This window comes from Bos indicus, chromosome 15 (genome assembly GCF_029378745.1).
Source record: "Bos indicus isolate NIAB-ARS_2022 breed Sahiwal x Tharparkar chromosome 15, NIAB-ARS_B.indTharparkar_mat_pri_1.0, whole genome shotgun sequence".
NCBI classification, from domain to species: Eukaryota; Metazoa; Chordata; class Mammalia; order Artiodactyla; family Bovidae; genus Bos; species Bos indicus.
Window position 1 is genome coordinate 49,080,462 of NC_091774.1, and position 26,758 is coordinate 49,107,219.

At 39.3% G+C, this 26,758-nt stretch overlaps 1 protein-coding gene and 1 pseudogene across 1 annotated transcript; both read left to right on the forward strand.

The window, feature by feature from the left end:
- Positions 1–965: 965 nt before the first annotated feature.
- LOC109569208 (hemoglobin subunit beta-like) lies at positions 966–9,215 on the forward strand (annotated as a pseudogene).
- Positions 9,216–17,578: 8,363 nt separating this feature from the next.
- Positions 17,579–19,202, forward strand: LOC109569915 (hemoglobin fetal subunit beta). The gene is made up of 3 exons (XM_019975698.2): positions 17,579–17,725; positions 18,147–18,369; positions 18,949–19,202. Exons 1-3 carry the CDS (start codon positions 17,640–17,642, stop codon positions 19,075–19,077), a joined length of 438 nt encoding a protein of 145 aa, XP_019831257.1. The 5' UTR covers positions 17,579–17,639; the 3' UTR covers positions 19,078–19,202.
- Positions 19,203–26,758: the final 7,556 nt, after the last annotated feature.

Genomic DNA, 26,758 nt, shown 5'->3' on the forward strand with positions numbered 1-26,758 from the left:
ATAAAATTTTTGCTTTCTACATCTTACTTTATGTAAGTAATTCTGTAATTCATAGGTTTAAACTATAATTCATAGATTTAAATTGTAAGAGACACATTGTACAATATTGAAAGGTTGTTGTTGAATCACGCGAATACACCGGGATTCTTGGCCCCCGGAGGAGAAGAATTCAATCCGGGGCCAGAGACGAGGCTTGATCGCTCAGAGCTTTTGTGTAGTAAAGTTTTATTAAAGTATAAAGGAGATAGAGAAAGCTTCTGACATAGGCATCAGAAGGGGGCAGAAAGAGTACCCCCTTGCTAGTGTTAATAATGAGGTTATATAATCCAAAGAATGTCTGGAGGTTGTAAAGACCTCCTCCGACCTACTCCCATAATTTACATTTTAAGATAACACTGTCCTCAGGCAAGATACATCCTTGTAAAGACCAGGTATACTCCCATAATTAACTTTTTAAAATAACAGAAGGTTGAATCCAAAGACTGTCCTTAGGCAGGATACATTATTGGTATATAATCCTAAGGAATGTGGAGAAAGAAAAAAAGTTTGTCCTTTTTTCCTCCTTGAGAATTCCAGACCCCTCTCTCTTTGGGGACCCCTAGACTCCCTATCAACCTGCCTAGGAAATGACTCTCTCAATATCATACTAAAATATTGACATATAAATAATACTGGGGATAAATTTGTAGAAGCAACTGATGAAGGAAATCAGTTTGGGAGATAAGAACAGTGAGAGCAGAGTTTCTGAGTCTAGACACACTGGATCAGCCAGTCACAGATGAAGGGAACTGAGGAACAAGACTGCATCTTACTTTCCCCCAAACTAATGATCTTGTGTTATGCCCTGGGCTAATCTGCTTTCAGAAGTAGGGAGGGCAGGAAGCTGGGCAGGGCTTAAAGAAAGAGCAGGTCCCTGATGCTTATACTTGCTTCTGACACAACTTGCAACTATACAAACAGACATTATGGTTAAACTGACTTTTAAGGAGAAGTTTTCTTTCATGTTCTTGTGGAGCAAGATGAGGTTGGATGAAGTTGGTGTTGAAACCCTAGGCAAGCAGGTATTCAGCTTACAAGGTAGGTTTAAGGAGAGTGAATGACGGCTGGGAGTGTGGGGACAGAGTCATCCCCTGAAATTCTAGGAGGTGGTGACTGCCTCTAACCTTGTGCTATTTTCACCCCTTAGGCTGCTGGTTGTCTACCCCTGGACTCAGAAGCTCTTTGAGTCCTTTGGGGACTTGTCCTCTGCTGATGCTATTATGAGCAACCCTAAGGTGAAGGCACATGGCAAGAAGATGCTAGACTCCTTTGGTGAGGGCATAAAACATCTCAACGACCTCAAGGGCACCTTTACTGTGCTGAGTGAGATGCACTGTGATAAGCTGCATGTAGATTCTGAGTACTTCAGGATAAGTTTATGGGACCCTCAATGTTCTTCTGTTTCTTGGCCAGACTCTTCTCATGGTGAGAGGGACAAATGGCACAACACAGTTTAGAATGGAAAATAGATATTCTGATTACAGTACTAGGGGCTGACTCTTCAGGATCATTTAGTTTCTTTTTACCTCTTTGCTCACAACTATCATTTCCTCTTGTTCATTATTGTTCTCTGCAATGTCTTCTTTTTTTTTAAATTATACTTTTTTTGAGTATGCAAAAAAAAAAAACCTTTCCCTATTCACTTTAAAAGTTGTTATCTAATATTTTCCCCTTATCTGTTCCTTTCAAAGGAAAAAATGTTGTATCACTTCTTGAAATAATCCAAAAGAATAAAAATGATAACAAATTCTGGATTAAGGTAGAAAGAGAGTAACATTTTAAAATATAAAGTCAGGCTGATATGGGTGGCTTTACATCAGTAGTAACATCTACGCTTCAACCATCTTTGTGCTTATATCCTAGGGGCACAGCTTGGGATGAGACTGAATCTGGATACCTGCACTAACCATGCCCTTGCTTCTCATGTTTTCCACATAGCTCCTGGGCTACCTACTAATAAATGTGCTGGCTTATTACTTTGGCAAGTTATTCATCCTAGAAATTCAGGCTGCCTTTCAGAAGGTGGTGGCTGGTGTGGCAAATGCCTTGGCCCACAGATACCACTAAGTGCTTCTAACTGATTTCCAGGAAAGGTCCTTTCATCCTCAGAGCCCAAAAACCAAATATGGAAAAATTATGAAGAATATTGAGCATTTGGTCTCTGCCCAATACAAAGATTTATTTTCATTGCATTGGTGTACTTAAATTATTTCACTGTCTCTCACTCTGATGGGGACATGGGAGGGCAAAGTATTGAAGACAAAAAGAAATGAAGGGCTACTTGAGACCTTGGGAAAATATATCAGCATCTTTGACCCCATGACAGTAATGGCTGTAAAGAGTTGATGTTAGTGGAGAACAGACTCTGCTCCTTAGTCTTACTTTCTCTTAAAGAATTCAAGTTGCAGCTTGATTTGAGAGTTAGATCATTGGTATGTTTTATTTAAATCAATTGTTATTTAGCCTATCTTGTAAATGTCTTCTGTCTCTTTAATTGTCCAGAACCTCACTTAAATCCATTAAGTTCTTCTGCCTAAGGACACCACTGTTCTAAGATTATGCATTTTACTGTCCCGATTGCTCCACCTTCCCTAACCTCTTTTTATCCTGGTTTTCTCTGTCATCTTATACAGATCTACATGAAGGAAAGAAACAAGGGAGAGATAGCTTTGCTCCCTCTTTGCTTGTATGATAATATTGTGATGTACATAGGACTGACAAGAATGCAAAAAGAGACTTTTGTTGCTTGACAGTCACTGCTGTCTTGCAATCCTTAGTGAGTGAAGGTCACTCAGCTGTGTCCCAGTCTTTGCGATCCCATGGGCTATACAGTCCATGGAATTCTCCAGGCCAGAATACTGAAGTGGGTAGCCTTTCCCTTCTCCAGGGGATCTTTCCGATGCAGGAATCGAACTGGGGTCTCCTGCATTGCGGGAGGATTCTTTACCAGCTGAGATAACCGGGAAACCCCTCTGCTTCAGTTTCAGTTCAGTTTCAGTTCAGTCGCCCCGTCGTGTCCGACTCCTTGTGGCCCCATGAATCGCAGCACACCAGGCCTCCCTGTCCATCATCAACTCCCGGAGTTCACTCAAACTCACGTCCATTGAGACGGTGATGCAATCCAGCCATCTCATCCTCTGTCGTCCCCTTGTCCTCCTGCCCCCAAACCCTCCCAGCATCAGATTCTTTTCCAATGAATCAACTCTTCGCATGTGGTGGCCAAAGTACTGGAGTTTCAGCTTCAGCATCATTCCTTCCAATGAACACACAGGACTGATCTCCTTTAGAATGGACTGGTTGGATCTCCTTGCAGTCCAAGGGACTCTCAAGAGTCTTCTCCAACACCACAATTCAAAAGCATCAATTCCTTGGCACTTAGCTTCCTTCATGGTCCCACAGCCATACATGACCACTAGAAAAACCATAGCCTTCACTAGATGGACCTTTGTTGGCAAAGTAATATCTCTGCTTTTCAATATACTATCTAGGTTGGTCATAACTTTCCTTCCAAGGAGTAAGCATCTTTTAATTTCATGGCTGCAGTCACCATCTGCAGTGATTTTGGAGCCCCCCAAAATAAAGTGTGACCCTGTTTCCACTGTTTCCCCATCTATTTCCCATGAAGTGGTGGGACCAGATGCCATGATCTTCATTTTCTGAATGTTGAGCTTTAAGCCAACTTTTTCACTCTCATCTTTCACTTTCATCAAGAGGCTTTTTAGTTCTTCTTAGCTTTCTGCCATAAGGGTGGTGTCATCTGCATATCTGAGGTTATTGATCTTTCTCCCGGCAATCTTGATTCCAGCTTGTGCTTCTTCCAGCCCAGCGTTTCTTATGATGTACTCTGCATATAAGTTAAATAAGCAGGGTGACAATATACAGCCTTGACGTACTCCTTTTCCTGTTTGGAACCAGTCTGTTGTTCCGTGTCCAGTTCTTTTTTTTTTTTTTTTTTTATGCTGAATTTATTTTTTTTTAAATTTTATTTTATTTTTAAACTTCACATAATTGTATTAGTTTTGCCAAATATCAAAATGAATCCACCACAGGTATACATGTGCTCCCCATCCTGAACCCTCCTCCCTCCTCCCTCCCCATACCATCCCTCTGGGTCGTCCCAGTGCACTAGCCCCAAGCATCCAGTATTGTACATTGAACCTGGACTGGCATCTCACTTCATACATGATATTTTACATGTTTCAATGCCATTCTCCCAAATCTTCCCACCCTCTCCCTCTCCCACAGAGTCCATACGACTGTTCATGTCCAGTTCTAACTGTTGCTTCCTGACCTGCATATAGGTTTCTTAGGAGGCAGGTCAGGTGGTCTGGTATGCCCATCTCTTTCAGAATTTTCCAGTTTTTTTGTGATCCACACAGTCAAACGCTTTGGCATAGTGTTAGTATAACTGTATTGGTGTTTTCTTTCTGGCTTTCTTCACTCTGTATAATAGGCTCCAGTTTCATCCACCTCATTAGAACTGATTCAAATGTATTCTTTTTAATGGCTGAGTAATACTCCATTGTGTGTATGTACCACTGCTTTCTTATCCATTCATCTGCTGATGGACATCTAGGTTGCTTCCATGTCCTGGCTATTATAAACAGTGCTGTGATGAACATTGGGGTACACGTGTCTCTTTCAATTCTGGTTTCTTTGGTGTGTATGCCCAGCAGTGGGATTGCTGGGTTATAAGGCAGTTCTATTTCCAGTTTTTAAGGAATCTCCACACTGTTCTCCATAGTGGCTGTACTAGTATGCATTCCCACCAACAGTGTAAGAGGGTTCCCTTTTCTCCACACCCTCTCCAGAATTTATTGCTTGTAGAATTTTGGATCGCAGCCATTCTGACTGGTGTGAAATGTTACCTCATAGTGGTTTTGATTTGCATTTCTCTTATAATGATGTTGAGCATCTTTTCATATGTTTGTTAACCATCTGTATGTCTTCTTAGGGGAAATGTCTGTTTAGTTCTTTGGCCCATTTTTTGATTGGGTCATTTATTTTTCTGGAATTGAGCTGTAGGAGTTGCTTGTAAATTTTTGAGATTAGTTCTTTGTCCGTTGCTTCATTTGCTATTATTTTCTCCCATTCTGAAGGCTGTCTTTTCACCTTGTTTATAGTTTCCTTTGTTGTGCAGAAGCATTTAAATTTAATTAGGCCCCACTTGTTTATTTTTGCTTTTATTTCCAATATTCTAGGAGGTGGGTCATAGAGGACCCTGCTGTGATTTATGTCAGAGACTGTTTTGCCTATGTTTTCCTCTAGGAGTTTAATAGTTTCTGGTCTTATGTTTAGATCTTTAATCTATTTTGAGTTTATTTTTGTGTATGGTGTTAGAAAGTGTTCTAGTTTCATTCTTTTACAAGTGGTTGACCAGTTTTCCCAGCACCACTTGTTAAAGAGATTGTCTTTAATCCATTGTATATTCTTGCCTCCTTTGTCAAAGATAAGGTGTCCATAGGTGTGTGGATTTATCTCTGGGCTTTCTATTTTGTTCCATTGATTTATATTTCTGTCTTTGTGCCAGTACCATACTGTCTTAATGACTGTAGCTTTGTAGTAGAGCCTGAAGTCTGGCAGGTTGATTCCTCCAGTTCCATTCTTCTTTCTCAAGATTGCTTTGGCTATTCGAGGTTTTTTTGTATTTCCATACAAATTGTGAAATTATTTGTTCTAGCTCTATGAAAAATACCATTGGTAGCCTGATAGGGTTCCACTGAATCTATAGATTGCTTTGGGTAGTATACTCATTTTCACTATATTGATTCTTCCGATCCCTGAACATGGTATATTTCTCCATCTATTAGTGTCCTCTTTGATTTCTTTCACCAGTGTTTTATAGTTTTCTATATATGTCTTTTGTTTCTTTAGGTAGATATATTCCTAAGTATTTTATTCTTTTCATTGCAATGGTGAATGGAATTGTTCCTTAATTTCTCTATTTTCTCATTATTAATGTATAGGAATGCAAGGGATTTCTGTGTGTTGATTTTATGTCCTGCAACTTTACTACATTCATTGATTAGCTCTAATAATTTTCTGGTGGAGTCTTTAGGGTTTTCTATATATAGGACCTGTTTGTCATCTGCAAACAGTGAGAGTTTTAGTTCTTCTTTTCCAATTTGGATTCCTTTTATTTATTTTTCTGCTCTGATTGCTGTGGCCAAAACTTCCAAAACTATGTTGAATAGTAGTGGTGAAAGTGGGCACCCTTGTCTTGTTCCTGATTTTACAGGAAATGCTTTCAATTTTTTACCATTGAGGATAATGTTTGCTGTGGGTTTGTCATATATAGCTTTTATTATGTTGAGGTATGTTCCTTCTATTCCTGGTTTCTGGAGAGTTTTTATCCATTTTCAAGCCCTGCGGCCACTGCTGAGTTTTCCAAATTTGCTGGTATATTGAGTGCAGCACTTTCATAGCATCATCTTTCAGGATTAGAAATAGCTCCACTGGAATTCCATCACCTCCACTAGCTTTTTTCATAGTGATGCTTTCTAAGGCCCACTTTACTTCATATTCCAGGTTGTCTGGCTCTAGGTCAGTGATCACACCATCGTGATTATCTTGGTCATAAAGATCTTTTTTGTACAGTTCTTCTGTGTATACTGGCCACCTCTTCTTAATATCTTCTGCTTCTGTTAGGTCCATACCATTTCTGTCCTTTATCAAGCCCATCTTTGCATGAAATGTTCCCTTGGTATCTCTAATTTTCTTGAAGAGATCTCTAGTCTTTACCATTCTGTTGTTTTCCTCTATTTCTTTGCATTGGTCACTGAGGAAGGCTTTCTTATCTCTCCTTGCTATTCTTTGGAGCTCTGCATTCAAATGCTTATATCTTTCCTTTTCTCCTTTGCTTTTTGCTTCTCTTCTTTCCACAGCTATTTGTAAGGACTCCTCAGACAGCCATTTTGCTTTTTTGCATTTCTTTTCCATGGGGATGGTCCTGATCCCTGTCTCCTGTACAATGTCATGAACCTCCATCCATAGTTCATCAGGCACTCTGTCTATCAGATCTAGTCCCTTAAATCTATCTCTCACTTCCACTGTATAATCATAAGGGATTTGATTTAGGTCATACCTCTGCTTCAGTAGACATCATCAAATATTTTCAAAATCATTTATACTGTTTTACATTATCACTAGCAAAGTATGAACATTTTTCTTTACTGGTTTGCAAAATTTCAGAATTGTCAAGCTCTCTTGTTCTTTATATTCTTTTCTTTTCCCTTCCCTTTCATTATATTCTTTTCCCTTCTCCTAGGCCCTTTTTCCATCCATCCTTCCTTCCTCCATTTCTTCTTCTTTTCTTCCATCCTTCTTTCCTTCTTTCCAGGTATGCTGGTGGGTATATATTTGTATATCATTGCAGTAATATTTGAATTGAGAAGAATGAAGTTTGATTTGAATGTTCATTCCTGGGTCCATTTTCACTTTTTTCTTGAGGACACAGATTTGGAAATTTCTGCACTTCTTGTTTTCCCAGAAATCCTGTCAGACTTTATCAAGCTGAATAATATAAATCTTATTTGAAATTTCTCTGCATTTTCTCTACAGTCACATCATAAGTATCAGATTTTTTTTTGTTTCTCATTAAATTGTTCCCATTATCATGCATGCTCCATAAACCTAGTTCAGTAGCTGCTAGAAAGACAATATTTATTATTTTTCATTAACTTGATAGAGCTTTATTTAAATGACAGGATGGGTGAAAATCGAATTTTGTGGCCCAAAGTATTTATACAAGGAGAAAGAAAGCAATAAATCTAAGACAAAATATTTATCCATTTCAACCTCTTATAAATATTTCCAGAAACACAGTGAAGCTCCATATAAAGTCAACTTGATAAAATATTTGCTTTCTAAGTCTTAGTTTTCATATCTATGAATTTAACTTTTTAAATTCATAGATAAAATTTAATTCATGGGTTTAAACTGTAAGATACATTACACAAGATCCGACTAAAATATTTATGCATAAATGGGACTGGGAATATATTTATAGAGGGAATGGATGGATGAAGGAAATGAAGCTAAGAGATAAGAACAGGGAGAGTAGAGTTTCTGAGTTTAGACACACTGAATCAGCCAATCACAGATGAAGAGCACTGAGCAACAAGAGTTCATCTTACATTCCCCCAAACCAATGAACTTGTATTATGCCCTGGGCTAATCTGCTCTCAGAAGCAGGGAGGGCAGGAGGCTGGGTGGGGCTCACAAGGAAGACCAGGGCCCCTACTGCTTACACATGCTTTTGACACAACTTGCAGCTGCACAAACACACATCATGGTGTATCTGACTCTTGAGAAGAAGGCTACTGTCATTGACTTGTGGAGTAAGATGAGGGTGGCTGAAGTTGGTCCGGATACTGTAGGCAGGCAGGTATTCAACTTACAAGGCAGGCTGAAGGAGAGTGAATGTCAGTTGGGTGTGTGGGGACAGAGCCATTGCCTGAGATTCTGGCAGGCACTGACCCCCTCTGACCTTGTGCTGTTTTCACCCCCTAGGCTGCTGGTCGTCTACCCCTCGACTCAGAGGTTCTTTGACTATTTTGGGGACTGTCCTTTGCTGATTTATGGGCAATGTTTTACCTTCTTTGTTTCCAGGCATCGTTTCCTCTTATTCATTCTTGTTTTTCTCTGTTTGTTCTCTGCAGTATCTTCTTTATATTTAAACATTTTGACTGTTTAAGTGTTTGAGTATTAAGACTTTCTTCTTTTATGTCACTTAAAAATTTTGTCTCATGATTTTCCCTTATCTCTTCTTTTTTAAGCAAGGAAGACAAAATGATGTATTGCTTCTTGAAACAGTTCAAAAAAATAAAAAAAATGATAGCAAGTTCAGAATTAAGATAGAAAGAGAGAAACATCTCTAAGTATAAACTCAGGCTTATATGAGTGGCTTCACATCAGTAGTAACATCTACACTTTAGCCATCTTTCTGCTTATATTCTAGGGGCACAGCTTGAGATGAGACTGAAATACTAAGTCCAAATTGGGTGCCTCTGCTAACATTGTCCTTGATTTTTATCTCTACCACACAGCTCCTGGGCAATATACTGGTGAGTACACTGGCTTGAAACTTTGGCAAGGAATTCACCCCAGAATTTCAGGCTGCCTGTCAGAAGGTGGTGGCTGGTGTGGTTAATGCTCTCACCTACAAATACCATTGAGATCCTGTCCTATTTTTTATTTTCAAATGAGTATTTATTTCTAATTGATTGATGATTGGTTTACAATATTGGTTTGATTACTATCATACATTAATATGAATTAACCATAGGTGTATGTATTTCCCCTCCCAGCTGAATCTCCCTCTCACCTCTGGCCCATTCCCACCCCTCTAGGTTATTACAGAGTTCCCATTCGAATTCCTTGAGTTGATGACCATTGTGATAGCTTATGTTGAATGGTGTCAGATTTTTGGCTTCCAGAGCAGACAGTTTCGATCCGGGGCCAGAGACAAAATTTGATCACTCAGAGCTTTTGCGTGGCAGTTTTATTACAGTGAAAAGGGGACAGAGAAAGCTTCTGACATAGACATCAGAAGGGGAACAGGAGACTGTCCCACTAGCTAGTCTCATCAAGACCTTATATAATTTTTCAGTTGGTTACTAACAATGGAAAGGTCTTATCAAACCCTCTCCCTAAATCCTAAAATAACAGGATTAGTCAGAAGGTTCTTAAGAAGGAGAACCATGTCCTCAAGCAACATCCATTGTTTTTCTATAATCATTAGTGGACTTCCCTGATGGCTCAGAAGGTAAAGCCTCTGTCTACAATGCGAGAGACCTGGGTTCGATCCCTGGGTTGGGAAGATTCCCTGGAGAAGGAAATAGCAACCCACTCCGGTACTCTTGCCTTGAAAATCCCGTGGATGGAGGAGCTTGGTGCAGGCTACTGTCCATGGGGTTGCAAAGAGTCGGGAATGACTGCGCGACTTCACTTTCACTTTCTTTCAATCATTAGTATAAAGTTTAAATTCATCTTGAGCAAGATGAATTGTTTTGTTGTTTAATCATTTAGTTAAGTTCAGTTCAGTCACTCAGTCATGTCCGACTCTTTGCGACCCCATGAATCGCAGCACGCCAGGCCTCCCTGTCCATCACCAACTCCCGGAGTTCACCCAGACTCACGTCCATCGAGTTGGTGATGCCATCCAGCCATCTCATCCTCTGTCGTCCCCTTTTCCTCCTGCCCCCAATCCCTCCCAGCATCAGGGTCTTTTCCAGTGAGTCAACTCTTCACATGAGGTGGCCAAAGTACTGGAGTTTCAGTTTTAGCATCATTCCTTCCAAACAACAACCCAGGGCTTATCTCCTTTAGAATGGACTGGTTGGATCTCCCTGCAGTCCAAGGGACTCGCAAGAATCTTCTCCAACACCACAGTTCAAAAGCATCAATTCTTCAGCACTCAGCTTTCTTCACAGTCCAACTCTCACATCCATACATGACCACTGGAAAAACCATAGCCTTGACTAGACGGACCTTTGTTGGCAAAGTAATGTCTCTGCTTTTCAATATGCTATCTAGGTTGGTCATAGCTTTCCTTCCAAGGAGTAAGCATCATTTAATCATTAGCTCTGGGCTTAAAGAAAGTTAATCTTCAGACTGTTGTCAAAACAACTCAAAGTTTAAGAAAAAATTTCTTATGTGACTAAGACAATGTAATGTAGAAAAAAATAGTTTGTCCTTTTCTCCTCCTTGAGAGCTCCAGACCCCTTGATGGCCCTGGACTCCTTATCAATCTACCTAAGAGTTAACTCTCTCAACTGGAAGATCCTATTTCCCTACATTCTTCTATTGTTTAACAATTCAAAAAATTTAAAGTCATTTTTGAGTTACAATATTGTTCCTGTTGTTTTTATGTTCTTGTTTTTTAGGCCACAAGACATGTCAGATCTTAGCTCCCTGAACAGAATAGAACTCTCACCCCCTGCATTAGACCAAGCCTTAAACACTAGACTGTCACAGAAGTCCCAGTATTTCCCCAGATTTTATCTTCTGAACTTGGCGAAATAATGTCCACCCTCAATGATATGACTTCTTCCTAATAAAGAACTTTCAGCTCAATTTCCTGATTCATTTTACTCATTTTTTTTTTTTTTCTTTCCGCTAAGGATATGGGAAAGTCCCTGAGGTCTACAGATAGAAAGGCTTTGTGTCTTATACAGAGAGAACAGGGAAATGAGAAAAGTAAGGGGACCACACAGTCAATAACGGATGACATTCCTGTCTCAAAGCATAAGAACTATAAGAAGGTTTAAAATATAGTGAGGATACTAGCATTACAGGGGCTCATGGGAAACTTCAAATTTAGACACAAACTTCAGGGTAACACTCTGATCCATATCCACTAAGTATCAAGAAATAATGTGCTCAGAGACAAAATGATTGCTCGAGAAACTGTTATTAATGTTTCCTTTTTTCCTACTTCCCTTGCCTGCACATTTTAGGCAACAATGCTATGTTAAACCAGGTGTTCCTATTCTAATGTATAATCTCCCTCTCCCATTTGCCCCAAAACACCTCCAAAATTAACCCCAACCTCCGATTTCAGGTAAAGCTCAGTGCTCACATAACACTTGCTTGAATCTTTTGACCTTGGCATCAGTGAAATTTCCAGTATTGCCTAAGGAAATTCTTCCAAACTCTCCCACTCCAAACTTTTCACATTTCTTCCTGTCTAGCATACTTCCTGTCTAGCACACCCTGTGTGCTGTATAAGTGTTTCTGCCTTTTGTACTATCCTACATAATTACCATGTCTTACATAGCAGATCCTCCATAGACAGTAAGTGTATGTTTACTAAGTGTAGTAATCAATGAGTGAACAATTATTTCTTGTCCCAAAACTCCTGGGAGTAGAGGACAATCTGAAAAATATGCTATTGCATAGTGTTTCTTTGGTGTTAGTGCTACAATATACAATGAGGAAGCACACAGGAAAGTAATTCACTGATTAGATATTTGCTTTCTGATTATAGATAGTACTTTAAAAATTTTTTAACTATTTAATATGGAGTATATCCAATTAAAACAGTTGTGATAGTTTCAAGTGCACAGCAAAGTGACTAAACCATTTATATACATGTTTCCATTCTTTCCCAAACTCCCTCGCATCCAGGCTGGCACATATCATTGATTGACTTCCCTGTGCTATTCAGTAAGACCTTGTTGGTTATCCATTTTAAAGATAGCAGTGTGTACTTGTCCATCCCAAACTTCCTAACTAACTATCCCTTGTGAAATTATTTTTGTCATATATAAAATTGGAAGGACTTCAGGAACCTTCTAACTTGCATGCATTTCTTTAAATCTATATCATGCTCCTGTTGATTAAATTTAGACTTGACTACCTGAAACAGAACATGTTGCTTCCTTCTATAAAATGTGCATTCAGAATAATTTTATCTTACTGCCAGGTTATTGGCAGTGCATTAAAGTTTACTGTTTCACCACTGTATTTTGAACTGTCTGAAGGCAAATGAGCTTTTAAATATTTATTTGTTTCTTCTCATGTTTTTATACATAATAGGCAATGAGAATCCTTTACACCCCAACACTATGTTTAATAACCACAGGGTCACATCCCAGAATCAGAGACATCTCAGGAAAATCTTAGCAAGTTTCCTTTCACACTCCTGAGCACAGAAAAGTCATCATAAGAATTAGACATTTTCAAAAGATTTTAAAGAGGATAAGAGAGACTGTGTGTTTCACAATTTGGAATGAGAAAGCAAAGTACCCTTCTTCCTTCTAAATGTTCATAAAAAAATGAAAGAATATCTGAGGAACTTACTGTACTGTCTTTTGTTCCTTCACCTTTGGAACTGGCCAATGAATCTAGATAAAAAGTTGGGACTGAAAATCCCAATGCTGGAGAATTCAAGAGAACATCACTGGGGTGGGATTTGGATCAAGTTCAAACAGTTGCTGTATTGTTGGTGTTGGTTTCTCTGTTAGGAGTGAGGGAGTCAAAGGATGGAAAGAGACTTGGCAGCTTGTTATATGTTTTGATTCCTTGTTAAAGCGGAGCTTCTGTAAAAGTCTAAAAGTAAAATTAATTCCTTAATATTTCATTTTATTTGATAATTTACCCAATAGTTACTTCTAGTTCCATCCTATCATGTTGCTTCATAGATCATGTTCAGTATGTGTTAATGCAAATGGTATATATATAGAAGAAAGAAAGATGGAAAGAGACCAGAGGCAAGGAGAGAAGGACAACGACAGGGAGGCAGACACAGAGAGTCAAAGAGAGAGAAAGGGGGAGGGGGGAGGGGGAAGGAGAGGAGAGAGAGAGAGAAGTAAGTAATGTTGTGCATTGATTTCCATAATCATTTTAAAATCAGCCAGTTGAATGTCATGGGAATTTAGAATGCTATTCTAGATTTTCCATCTCTTAAGCCTCAGAGCAGTGCTCTGAAAGTTGGCTTTGGGAGTTAATGCCTTATATATTTGTCAAGGGTGCCCAGTCTGAATCCATGATTCTGCCTTTCCAGACATACAGCTTCAAATTTCACTTGAGAAAGACTGCCCCTTTGTTCTTGATAAATCAATATCATAGCCCACTTTTGAGGTAAATAAAAGCTAATTCTGAATGAATTCAAACCTGAGGCCAGTGGAGGAAGTATTAATATACAATTGATAAACTGAGACATTAACTGTCCTGTAATAATTAGGATATATTTTATTAAAGTTATTACTATATTGACTTGACTGTTTTTAGAAAAAAAAATATGACCTTTTAAAACATGAGTTAAATCGCACCATTTCTAAACTATTCTGTTTATGACCTCTGTTTCTATGAGTTCTGCTCTTCAAGAAGAATTTACTTCATTTCATTTTTTGTTTATTTTATTCTGCTTTATTTTTGAAACAATGCTAAAACTGAGGTAACTAAGATATTGTACATCTGGGGAAGAAGATTAAGTGATAACCACTTTATCTTGTAATAAACTTTAATGGAAAATAATCAAATAAATAGCTACTATACCCAGAAAAATACAGATGAGTTTGGTGAAATATTATACTTGGGTAATTAAAAATTGAACATCAAAGCATGTACAAAAGAATTCTAGCTGAGTGAAATTTTTGAACCAAATGATGAAACCACACATCTCTGGATGAATCTCATGATTTTCTTGAAGAAAGTCAATATTCACCCACTTAATAATACTCAGATTAGGCCCATCCTGGTATAGAACATTAGGAATTAGGTCACCTTGCCAGACTGCAATAAAGGGGAAAAAAAAAACCAAAACTGTCTATTTCTCTCTGTGTGGACTTGTATGAGTGTGTGCTTGTGTGTGTGTGTGTGTTCAGTGCCCAGTGGGGCTGGAATCAAAGTAGAGCAGACATGCTGTGGATCCCTTCACAGAGTACAAGAAAGCTCATGATGGTGAAGATGGTAGTGGGCCTAAGAAGCATTCCAAAACTTTTTTAGTGGTGACCTGGATTTGCACTTTAGGCTCTGAACATAACCCTACTTATATAACTATTCACGCTTTCTTTTTTTTGCCTGAACTTTTGATTGTCTTATAACAACTTGCAGCCTTATCCCTGCAGAGTTATGGTAATAGAAAGAAAAACCTGTTTCACTCTTTAATCATACCAAGTAGACTGAAGCGACTTAGGCAGTAGCAGCAGCAGCAATGGTGAAAGACAACAACTCTTGCCCTGAGACTTGCATGATGGTGGCTGCAGCAGTCAGTACAAAAGAGGGGCTCATAGACCATTCATGGCAAAGAAAGACATAAAAAAGAAGACACAGTAGAATTATTTGTAAATATATATGTGTGTGTGTGTGTGTGTGTATACACACACATATATATACTGTAATACTACTCAGGTATAAAAAAGAATGACATTTTTCCAGTTGCAACAACTTGGATGAACCTGTAGGATATTATGCTTGGTGAAATGTCAGACAAAGAAAGACAAAATCTTGTTTATTGTGACTTATATATGGAACATAAAAAGCAAAACAAACAAATTAATATAACAAAGCAGAAACAAACTCACAGATATAGAGAACAAACTACTGGTTACTCATGGGGAGAGAGGGGAGGGGAGGGTCAGGATAGGGGTAGGGGATTAAAAGATACAAATTACCGTGTACAAAATAGATTAGCAACAAGGATATATTGTACAGAACAGAAAACATAGTCAATAATTTATTGCAACTTTAAATGGTGCATAGTCCTTAAAAATACTGAATCACTATGTTGTATATCTGAAACTAATATAATATTATAGATCAAATATTTAAAAATAATTAATTCAAATCAAATGAATTAGGGAAATCATTTCTGAAAACAGAAAAGGATAGGGGAAGTCTTTAAGTACATGCTAATTTCTGTCAGTCAAGAGGGCAAAATTGTAGCCCTGGCAATTTGGCTCCTTTACAAGAAAATATAGAAATGGACTATACTATTATTTAGTAAGTTCTGTGAGTTTTCCATAACACAGAGTTCCTGAAAAGATATGTCCAAAGTTTTCCAGAAGAAGTCCTTTAACTCACATATGCCTGACCTCTGATATCAGAGATATAAAATAGGTCTTTTAAAGAGTACAGATATAAAACAATGATAAAGCTAATGGAGATTTCAGTTTAATCGATTGAAAATCAAAACTCAAGGTCAAATCAAATGTAGCTTTTTGTTTTTAACATTTAAAATATTTGAAAGATTTCTTTTCCCAGAAGTCAACATGTGGAAATTTTTTTCTAAGTATAGACCAATAGTTAGAGCTTCTTTCTTTGAAGGTTGCAGAAAAGAGTGATAAAAATTGAAAATGTTTAAACTCTATATTTTTTCCCCTATAATCTTGTGGGCATATAATCCTACCCTAACTTCCAGACAGCCAGGCAAGAGCCAACACTTTTCTACATGTCTGAAAATATCAGAATGAATTTGTTCACAAGTACTTGAATGGGAATGGGCCAGATCAAAGGGGTGAGGAATCTTCACTTACCTAGCAATGATGGAAAAAAATATTTTGGAGGCTGGAGTAATTAAAACTGGACATTTATGAATTTCTTTGTAACAACTAGAAATGCAGACGTCCTTTCCTTCTAGTTCCCCTAAAAATATATTAGTTGGAGTTACAGAGACATAGAGCTGAAAGAATGAGAGATTTTTTAAAAACATGTTTTGCCGGTGATGGCAAAGGTGAGAGAAAGGTGATTCTAGACATCAAGTTGTCTGAATCAGGAGAAGGTTCTAAGGTGAGAGAAGGGAAGTAAATATATATGCTCCTATCCTTACTGAAAGGAAGTGGAAATTCAAGAAGAAGGGAAGATGCAGAAAGTAGAGATCATAGAAAGTAGGGGAACCTCAGGGAACTCTGAGATCTAATGCTGAGCTCAGAAATGCTTTCTGCTTTTGCTTTTTCATTAAATCTTCTAGTAGTAAGAAGCAGACCTCTACACTTCAGAAGTTCTTCTTCCGTAAGAAGGTTAAGAGGATTTATTACATGGGTTGGAGGAGGTGCAAATAGAGAAGAAATATTTGAAAAGCTGTAGATAAAGAAGGATACATTTTAGTAAAAGAAGGTATAAACAAAGTATATAGAGAAAACAGAATTAAAGATGAACTGAAATAGAAGAAATTTTTATGCACACAGTACTCTTAGAGGTTTAGGGGAGAAAACCAAATAATCTGATTCAAACTGGAATGTCTTTCCACAAAATTTTATCCCTCCTTTTAAATCACAGAGAAGTTTCTCTGTTCTTGAAGACACTTTCCCAGGTCAGTTTATGAGGAAACAATTTATATGCCTTGATTTAGTCTTTGAACACATTGCCTATCTCAGGGTTATTGAAACTTTGGGAGTTTGATTGAATTTTTACTTTGTATTTCTTACTACATGGAGGGGTCTCTATGTTTTCATCTATGGGTTAATGGAGTAGCTATTTCATAGGAATTCTTGATCCATACTTATTCTATTTTTCTATCATTATTTATTTGGTCATAAATTAAATTAAGAAAAAGTTGAATGAGTAGATAAGCAAATGAATATTTGTTTTCATACCAGAACGACTTAATCCCAAACAAGCAAACAAAAGAGATGCGTATTTAGAACAGGGGCAGAGGTTTCATCCATGCTGTCCTTGTAATTCTTTTGCATATTCTGAAGGCACAGGAGATGATCCATCCACATCGTCTTAAGCTGAATCATAGTGGACAAATCCTTTCCACTTTCTGGAGCCCAGATTCTTCATTTGTATAATAAGAAAATTGAGGAGGTGGTTTCCAAGAGGTTACTTCATTGTGATTCTAAAATCTCTACAAGCAAACTTGCTAAGGAAGATGATTTTAGTAGCAGTTTGTATTGCTGGAATGACTGAGACCTAGAGATGCCCAGAAAGAGGGCTGAAGGTTTAAAGTCAGTGCCAGGAAGACTAAGGAGAGGTATGACTGTCATCATTCAAGCCTCACCCTGTGGAACCACACCTTGGCCTGAGCCAATCTGCTCACAGAAGCAGGGAGGTCAGGAGGCAGGGCTAAGCATAAAAGGAAGAGCTGGGCCAGCTGCTGCTTACACTTGCTTCTGACACAACCGTGTTCACTAGCAACTACACAAACAGACACCATGCTGAGCGCTGAGGAGAAGGCTGCCGTCACCTCCCTATTTGCCAAGGTGAAAGTGGATGAAGTTGGTGGTGAGGCCCTGGGCAGGTAGGTATCCTGCTTACAAGACAGGTTTGCTGCTGCTGCTGCTAAGTCGCTTCAGTCGTGTCCGACTCTGTGCGACCCCATAGACGGCAGCCCACCAGGCTTCACCGTCCCTGGGATTCTCCAGGCAAGAACATTGGAGTGGGTTGCCATTTCCTTCTCCAATGCATGAAAGTTAAAAGTGAAAGTGAAGTCGCTCAGTCATGTCCCCATGGACTGCAGCGACCCCATGGACTGCAGCCTTCCAGGCTCCTCCGTCAATGGGATTTTCCAGGCAAGAGTACCGGAGTGGGGTGCCATTGCCTTCTCCGACAGGACAGGTTTAAGGAGAGTGAAATGCACCTGGGCGTGTGAGGACAAAGCCGTCCCTGAGATTCTGAAAGCTGCTGACTTCCTCTGACCTTGTGCTGTTTTCTCCCCCTAGGCTGCTGGTTGTCTACCCCTGGACTCAGAGGTTCTTTGAGTCCTTTGGGGACTTGTCCTCTGCCGATGCCATTTTGGGAAACCCTAAGGTGAAGGCCCATGGCAAGAAGGTGCTGGACTCCTTCTGTGAGGGCCTGAAGCAACTTGATGACCTCAAGGGTGCCTTTGCTTCGCTGAGTGAGCTGCACTGTGATAAGCTGCACGTGGATCCTGAGAACTTCAGGGTGAGTTTGTGGAATCCTCAATATTCTCTTTTTATGGTCAAGCTTGTGTCATGGGGAGAGGGCTGACTGGCAGGACGTAGTTTAGAATGGAGAAGATGTATTCTGGTTAAAGTGCTAAGGACTCCTCAGAACCGTTTAGATTCTTTTAACCTCTTTGCTCACAATAATCATTTCTTCTGATTCATTCTTGTTCTCTGTTGTCTGCAATGTCTTCTCTTTTTAATTATACTCTTTGAGTGTTCAATTTGAAAAAAAGATTTCTTCATCTACTTTAAACATAATATCTAATATTTTCCCCTTATCTGTTCCTTTCAAGGGATAAAATGTTGTATTGCTTTTCGAAGTGATTCAAAATAATAAAAATGATAACAAGTTCTGAATTAAGATAGAAAGAGAGAAACATTTCTAAATGTAAATTCAGCCTGCTATGGGTAGCTTCACATCAGCAGTAGCATCTATACTTCAGTCATCTTTGTGCTAATACCCTAGGGGCACAGCTTGGGATGAATCTGAAGTACTCTGAATCTAACCTGGGCACCTGCACTAACCCTGCCCTTGCTTAATGTCTTTTCCACACAGCTCCTGGGCAACGTGCTGGTGGTTGTGCTGGCTCGCCGCTTTGGCAGTGAATTCTCCCCGGAGCTGCAGGCTAGCTTTCAGAAGGTGGTGACTGGTGTGGCCAATGCCCTGGCCCACAGATATCACTAAGCTCCCCTTCCTGATTTTCAGGAAAGGTCTTTTCATCCTCAGAGCCCAAAAACTGAATATGGAAAAATTATGAAGCGTTTTGTGCATCTTGCCTCTGCCTAATAAAGACATTTATTTTCATTGCACTGGTGTATTTAAATTATTTCACTGTCTCTTACTCAGATGGGCACACGGGAGGGCAAAGCACTGAAGACATAAAGAAATGAAGGCCTAAGTTGAGACTTTGAGAAAATACATCAGTATCTTGGACCCCATGACAGGAGTGGTTGTAAACAGCTGATGTTATTGGAAAACAGGCTCGGCTCCTTACTCTTACTTTCCTTTAAAGAATTCAAGTTGCAGCTTAATTTGTGAGTTAGATCATTGCTAAGTTTTATTAAAATAAATTATGTTATTTAGCCTTTTTTGTAAATGACTTCTCTCTCTTTAATTGTCCAGAACCTCACTTAAATCCATTAGGTTCTTCTGCCTAAGGACACCACTGTTTAAAATTTTCTTTAGGCACTTTACTGTCCCATTGCTCTTTCTCCCCTGACTTCTTTTTATCCTTGTTTTCTCTGCCATCTTACAAAGATCTGCCTGAAGGACCGAACCTTCTGTCCTGGATTCTGGAAATGACATATGAATTTTGAGTAATCCTTGTTCCCTCTTGCATCCTAATTCTGAATCTCAGTTCAGTTCACTTCAGTGGCTCAGTTGTGTGTGATTCTTTGCGATCCCAGGGACTTCAGGGGGAGGTAGTTTTGCTCTCACTTTGCTTGTACTATAATATTGTGATAAATATTGGATTGATGAGAATGTAAAAAGGGACTTTTGTGGCTTGATAGTCACTCCTGTCTTGCAATCCTTTCGTGGGATTCCACTAAACAGAACTCCATTCTCCCCAGGATGCTTTAGCATCTACATCACGGAAGTGACTAGAGGTCTGCCCTCTTTATCCAGTCTCTGATGGCTTCTCTGCCTTTGTGGTCGTTAGCATACTGTTACCAGAAGCAACATATGCCAATTTAATCCTCTCCTTCAATAACCGCTTATCCGGATACTTGATTCTGGAAATGATGTATGAATTTTTAGTAATCCTTGTTTCCTCTTGCATCCTAATTCTGAATCTCTGTTCAGTTCAGTCCAGTGGCTCAGTTGTGTACAATTCTTTGCAACCCCATGGACTGCAGCATGCCAGGCTTCCCTGTCCATCACCAACTCCTGGAGCTTGCTCAAATTCATGCCCATTGAGTTGGTGATGCCATTCAACCATCTCATCCTCTGTTATCCCCTTCTCTTGCCTTCAATCTTTCCCAGCATCAGGGTCTTTTCCAATGAGTCAGTTCTTCACATCACGTGTCCAAAGTATTGAAGCTTCAGCTTCGGTATCAGTCCTTCCAATGAATATTCAGGACTAATATCCTTCAGGTTTGATTGGTTTGATCTCCTTGCAGTCCAAGGGACTCTCAGGAGTCTTCTCCAACATCACAGTTCAAAAGCATCAATTCTTCAGCGGTCACCTTTCTTCATTGTCCAACTCTCACATCCACACATGACTACTGGAAAAACCATAGCCTTGACTAGATGGACATTTGTTGATAAAGTAGTGTCTCTGCTTTTTAATATGCTGTCTAGATTTGTGATAGCTTTTCTTCCAAGAAGCAAGCATCTTTGAATTTCATGGCTGCAGTCACCATCTTCAGTGACTTTGGAGCCCCCCAAAATAAAGTGTCTCACTGTTTCCATTGCTTCCCCATATATTTGCCATCAGATGATGGTACCAGATGCCATGGTCTTAGTTTTTTGAATGCTGACTTTTACGCCAGCTCTTTCACTCTCCTCTTTCACTTTCACCAAGAGGCTCTTTAGCTCCTCTTTGCTTTCTTCCATAAGGGGGGTGACACCTGCATATCTGAGCTTATTGATATTTCTCCAGGCAATCTTGATTCCAGCTTGTGCTTCATCCAGCCTGACATTTTGCATAATGTACTTGGCATAGAAGTTAAATAAGCAGGGTGACAATACACAGCCTTGACGCATTCCTTTCCCTATTCTGAATCTAGTTGGGGAGGTTCTGAAAGTAACGCATCTAACAAGTGACTATCTAATAACGCATCTAATAAATGAATATACAAGGCTTTTATGAGATCTGAGGATGAAGCCCTTGGTATGAAATGGTGGTAAAGATAAGTAGTATAGACAATTGTCCAGAAGACAAGAAGACAAAAGTCAGAAAAGAAAAGGAGGTCAAGTCACTGATGAATAATGTGTTTGTGTATTCTGAGAATTTCAGGTAAACAGGAAAGATAACTGAAGCAAAACTGCCTGAGATAGAATAGAATAGATTATAAATTTTGGTGAACACAGTGGAGCGTATTCTTAAAGTTAAAAATTCACAGACAAGAGGATACAATTCAGCCATTACTCACAAGGTGTTTGCACAGCCAATTGACAAGTAAAGTAAGATAGTTTAACAGTTTAGAACATCATTTTGAAATCAGACAGCAAGGATTGAAAAAACATTACTACTTATTAGCTCTGACCTTATGAAAAATCTGCTGTCAATTTGGTATATAAATATGTCGTCTTTAAGATTTGCAGGAAAATGAAAAAAAATAAAAGTCTCAACACAATTCCATACTTTGACCTTTAACAAAAGTTAATGTCAGGTGAGAATTTACAAAGAGTAAGTTGACTCATTTAACATCTCTTCCTAAATGCAAAAGATCTCAGGCCGGGGTGGCAATATTGAAGAGTAGGGAATTTGGGGGCTTTTTTTTTTTTTTTTTTTTTTAATGGATCTTAACAACAGGCAACCATGCTAGCAGCGTCTATGTCTAGAAGAAAGTTGAATTACTATGTACGTCTGGAATCAACAAATTAAAAGTCTCTTATTTTTAAGACAAATGTTTTAGGGGGTCTAATCAGAGATGAAAATGTGATGGTAGGAAGCAGCTTGAGAACAGTCCAGTTGAAATAACACAGGGCACAAAAAAGAGACAAAGATATCAAATAATATAAAAATGTTAATCAGTTGGCTGATGCATAGATCATCAAATGCCCTCTTATATTTTGCTGTTGCTGAGTATTTTCAAGGACGGCTAACAAGAGCATGGATGCTCATTTATGTTAAGTCTAATGAGATCATACAAATCCTGATGGGAACTTCTCAAACACCCAGATGACCACCCTGCAACATAAATTTTTATTATGCTGTCTAAGAAATGGATAGTCATTTTTCAATACTCATTCATTATAAGAATATTATTTATAGATACCTTATATAATACATAGTAAGTAAAATAATATGCTGTGCTTAGTCACTCAGTCATGTCTGAATCTTTGTCCCCATGGACTGTGGCACCTCTGTCCATGGCGATTCTCCAGGCAAGAATACTGGAGTGGCTTGCCATGTCCTTCTGCAGGGGATCTTCCCAACCCAGGAATGGAACCGAGTCTCCTGGATAAAGGTGGATTCTTTACCAGTGGAACTACCATAAATATATGTAAATATACATATAGGTATGTAAACATACATATGTATAGATATGTAAACATACATAAAGATAGTACATAATAAAGGGGAACATTCAAGAAATGAATAGTTATAGTCATTCACATAAACTGTGATTTTAAGACTATTCTAGATTTGTGGCAAATAAGCTGTCTCTGATGCAAATGTATTTACAACCCCTGAACATCTAGTTCTCTGGACTAGGCTTATAAAGGGTTCTTATCTTTTCAGTCTTTTCAAAACTCTTAAATACTTGACCTGACCTATATTTACTCAATTCAGAACAAATCTGCCTTATGCATTTTATTCATCTTTGAGGCTTCCCTGGTGGCTCAGATGGCAAAGAATCTGCCTGCAAAGTGGGAGACCTGGGTTCGATCCCTGGAAAAGATGTGGGAAGAGCCCCTGGAGTTGAGCATGGAAATCCTGTACAATATTCTTGCCTGGAGAATCCCCATGGACAGAGAAGCCTGGCGGGCTATAGTCCATGGGGGTCACAAAGAGTTTGACAGGGAAGGGAAGAAAGGGAAAATTTCACAGCCTGCTCTGCCCCCTGCTGACATCATGAGAAGAATCATCTATTTAAGAGTGACACTATCATGAATTTTTCGAGGCAGGTCCAGTGTGGGTGCCATTAAATAATTATGCTGAAGTACGAACAAAAATCTGGATTGTCCTGGAATACAGAGTTGTTCTTATTCAATGTAATTATAAAGATACTGAATTTTAGACTTAACACTCTCCCTCTGTGCCTTTGGCTTTCCAGGTGGCGCAAGTGGTAAAGAATCCTTCTGCCAAGGCAGGAGATGCAAGGACCTAGGTTCCATCTCTGGGTTGGGAAGATCCCCTGGGGTAGGAAATGGCAACCCACTTAAATATTCTGGCCTGGAAAATCCCATCGACAGAGGAGCCTGGCAGGCTACAGTCCATGGGGTTGCAAAAAGTCAGATACAACTGAGCGACTAACACTTATGCCTTTAGGTTAGTCAAGGATTGTTGGTCATTACTTATTCCAAAAAAAGTCATGAAGTAATCACATAGGGAATCATTTCCAAAGGACAGAAAAAAAGTACCATAGGTGTCTGAACACATAAGTCAGTTTAAACTGTAGAATATAAGAAAAGACTGCCCTGAAAAAAGGTTTCTGTTTAATCAGTCCCAGATATGCTTCCAAATCAGCATTCCAGACCAAGTGCTCAGAGGAAGACCATGATCCTATCGTTACATTGGATGGAAACTCACCTATGCTTGTCCTCTCCAGTTGTTTATTTTATGTCAGACAGTATTCTGGTTGCCCAAAATTCAGAAAGAAGTATTCTGCACCCTGACTTTGTGATGGTTACATAACACAGCATGATGTTTGGGGAAATAATGGGTCTCTTTTTTTCTTCTTGGTACAGGTAAAGCATCTGACATCTCTGAATACTTTCCCCGTGGAATCTTCATTTATCATTCTCATTAACACTGTACTTTCCTGGCTACAATCCTACATCTCAAACAGAATTAAAAAAAAAAAAATTCCAACATTTATTACTCTTCTGTTGCTGTAATGTTGATATTCTCTTTGGCAGTACCATTAACATTCATGGCTTCTCTGAAGAAGCTTGAAGAAGAGTATGTTCTTTCAGTGCAGGCCTACATTCACAGAATAGTTGCATCTTTTGGCATCAATCCCAGATCAGATCAGATCAGATCAGTCGCTCAGTCGTGTCTGACTCTTTGCGACCCCATGAATCGCAGCACACCAGGCCTCCCTGTCCGTCACCAACTCCCAGAGTTCACCCAGACTCACATCCATCCAGTCAGTGATGCCATCCAGCCATCTCATCCTCTGTCATCCCCTTCTCCTCCTGCCCCCAATCCCTCCCAGCATCAGGGTCTTTTCCAATGAGTCAAATCTTTGCATGAGGTGGCCAAAGTACTGGAGTTTCAGCTTTAGCATCATTCCTTCCAAAGAAATCCCAGGGCTGATCTCCTTCAGAATGGACTGGTTGGATCTCCTTGCAGTCCAAGGGACTCTCAAGAGTCTTCTCCAAAACCACAGTTCAAAAGCATCAATTCTTCAGAGCTCAGCCTTCTTCACAGTCTAACTCTCACATCCATACATGACCACAGGAAAAAACATAGCCATGACTAGACGAACCTTTGTTGGCAGAGTAATGTCTCTGCTTTTCAATATGCTATCTAGGTTGGTCATAACTTTCCTTCCAAGGAGTAAGCATCTTTTAATTTCATGGCTGCAGTCACCATCTGCAGTGATTTTGGAGCCCAGAAAAACAAAGTCTGCCACTGTTTCCACTGTTTCCCCATCTATTTCCCATGAAGTGATGGGACCGGATGCCATGATCTTCATTTTCTGAATGTTGAGCTTTAAGTCAACTTTTTCACTCGCCACTTTCACTTTCATCAAGAGGCTTTTGAGTTCCTCTTCACTTTCTGCCATAAGAGTGGTGTCATCTGCATATCTGAGGTTATTGATATTTCTCCCAGCAGTCTTGATTCCGGCCTGTGTTTCTTCCAGTCCAGCATTTCTCATGATGTACTCTGCATAGAAGTTAAATAAACAGGGTGACAATATACAGCCTTGACGAACTCCTTTTCCTATGTGGAACCAGTCTGTTGTTCCATGTCCAGTTCTAACTGTTGCTTCCTGACCTGCATACAAATTTCTCAAGAGGCAGATCAGGTGGTCTGGTATTCCCATCTCTTTCAGAATTTTCCACAGTTGATTGTGATCCACACAGTCAAAGGCTTTGGCATAGTCAATAAAGCAGAAATACATGCTTTTCTGGAACTCTCTTGCTTTTTCCATGATCCCGCAGATGTTGGCAATTTGATCTCTGGTTCCTCTGCCTTTTCTAAAACCAGCTTGAACATCAGGAAGTTCACGGTTCACATATTGCTGAAGCCTGGCTTGGAGAATTTTGAGCATTACTTTACTAGCGTGTGAGATGAGTGCAATTGTGTGGTAGTTTGAGCATTCTTTGGCATTGCCTTTCTTTGGGATTGGAATGAAAACTGACCTTTTCCAGTCCTGTGGCCACTGCTGAGTTTTCCAAATTTGTTGGCATATTGAGTGCAGCACTTTCACAGCATCATTTTCAGGATTTGGAATAGCTCAACTGGAACCCCATCACCTCCACTAGCTTTGTTCGTAGTGATGCTTTCTAAGGCCCACTTGACTTCACATTCCAGGATGTCTGGCTCTAGGTGAGTGATCACACCATCGTGATTATCTGGGTCGTGAAGATCTTTTTTGTACAGTTCTTCTGTGTATTCTTGCCATTTCTTCTTAATATCTTCTGCTTCTGTTAGGTCCATACCATTTCTGTCCTTTATCAAGCCCATCTTTGCATGAAATGTTCCTTTGGTATCTCTGATTTTCTTGAAGAGATCCCTAGTCTTTCCCATTCTGTTGTTTTCCTCTATTTCTTTGCATTGATCACTGAAGAAGGCTTTCTTATCTCTTTTTGCTCTTCTTTGGAACTCTGCATTCAGATGTTTATATCTTTCCTTTTCTCCTTTGCTTTTTGCTTCTTTTCTTTCCACAGCTCTTTGTAAGGCCTCCTCAGACAGCCATTTTGCTTTTTTGCATTTCTTTTCCATGGGGATGGTCCTGATCCCTGTCTCCTGTACAATGTCACGAACCTCATTCCATAGTTCATCAGGCACTCTATCTATCAGATCTAGGTCCTTAAATCTATTTCTCACTTCCACTGTATAATCATAAGGGATTTGATTTAGGTCATACCTGAATGGTCTAGTGGTTTTCCCTACTTTCTTCAATTTCAGTCCCAGGGTCGAGCCTATATGTCTGGATCGCACTGGGCACAATAGGAATCATACTCAAATTTTGCATTTTATGACCAAGATCAGCAAGAATTTCTAGGATGGCATCTGTTGTATATATCATATAAATCTTACATATGATGACCCAAGATTTAAAATGTGTGGCCAACAGGGATCAGATATGAGTACCTTAAGATATGAGTGCTTAGGTCTTATGGCCACTATTTGCAAACTTGTCTTGTTCTTAATACCTCTGTAAGGTGCAGCTCTTATTTCGTAGATAAAATTCATTAATAAAATATTTGTTTGATAAATGATCACTCTATTCTAAATCTCATTTTATATAGCAGTGAGCAGCAGGAAAACAAAACAAAACAAAACACGCATAACTCCTGG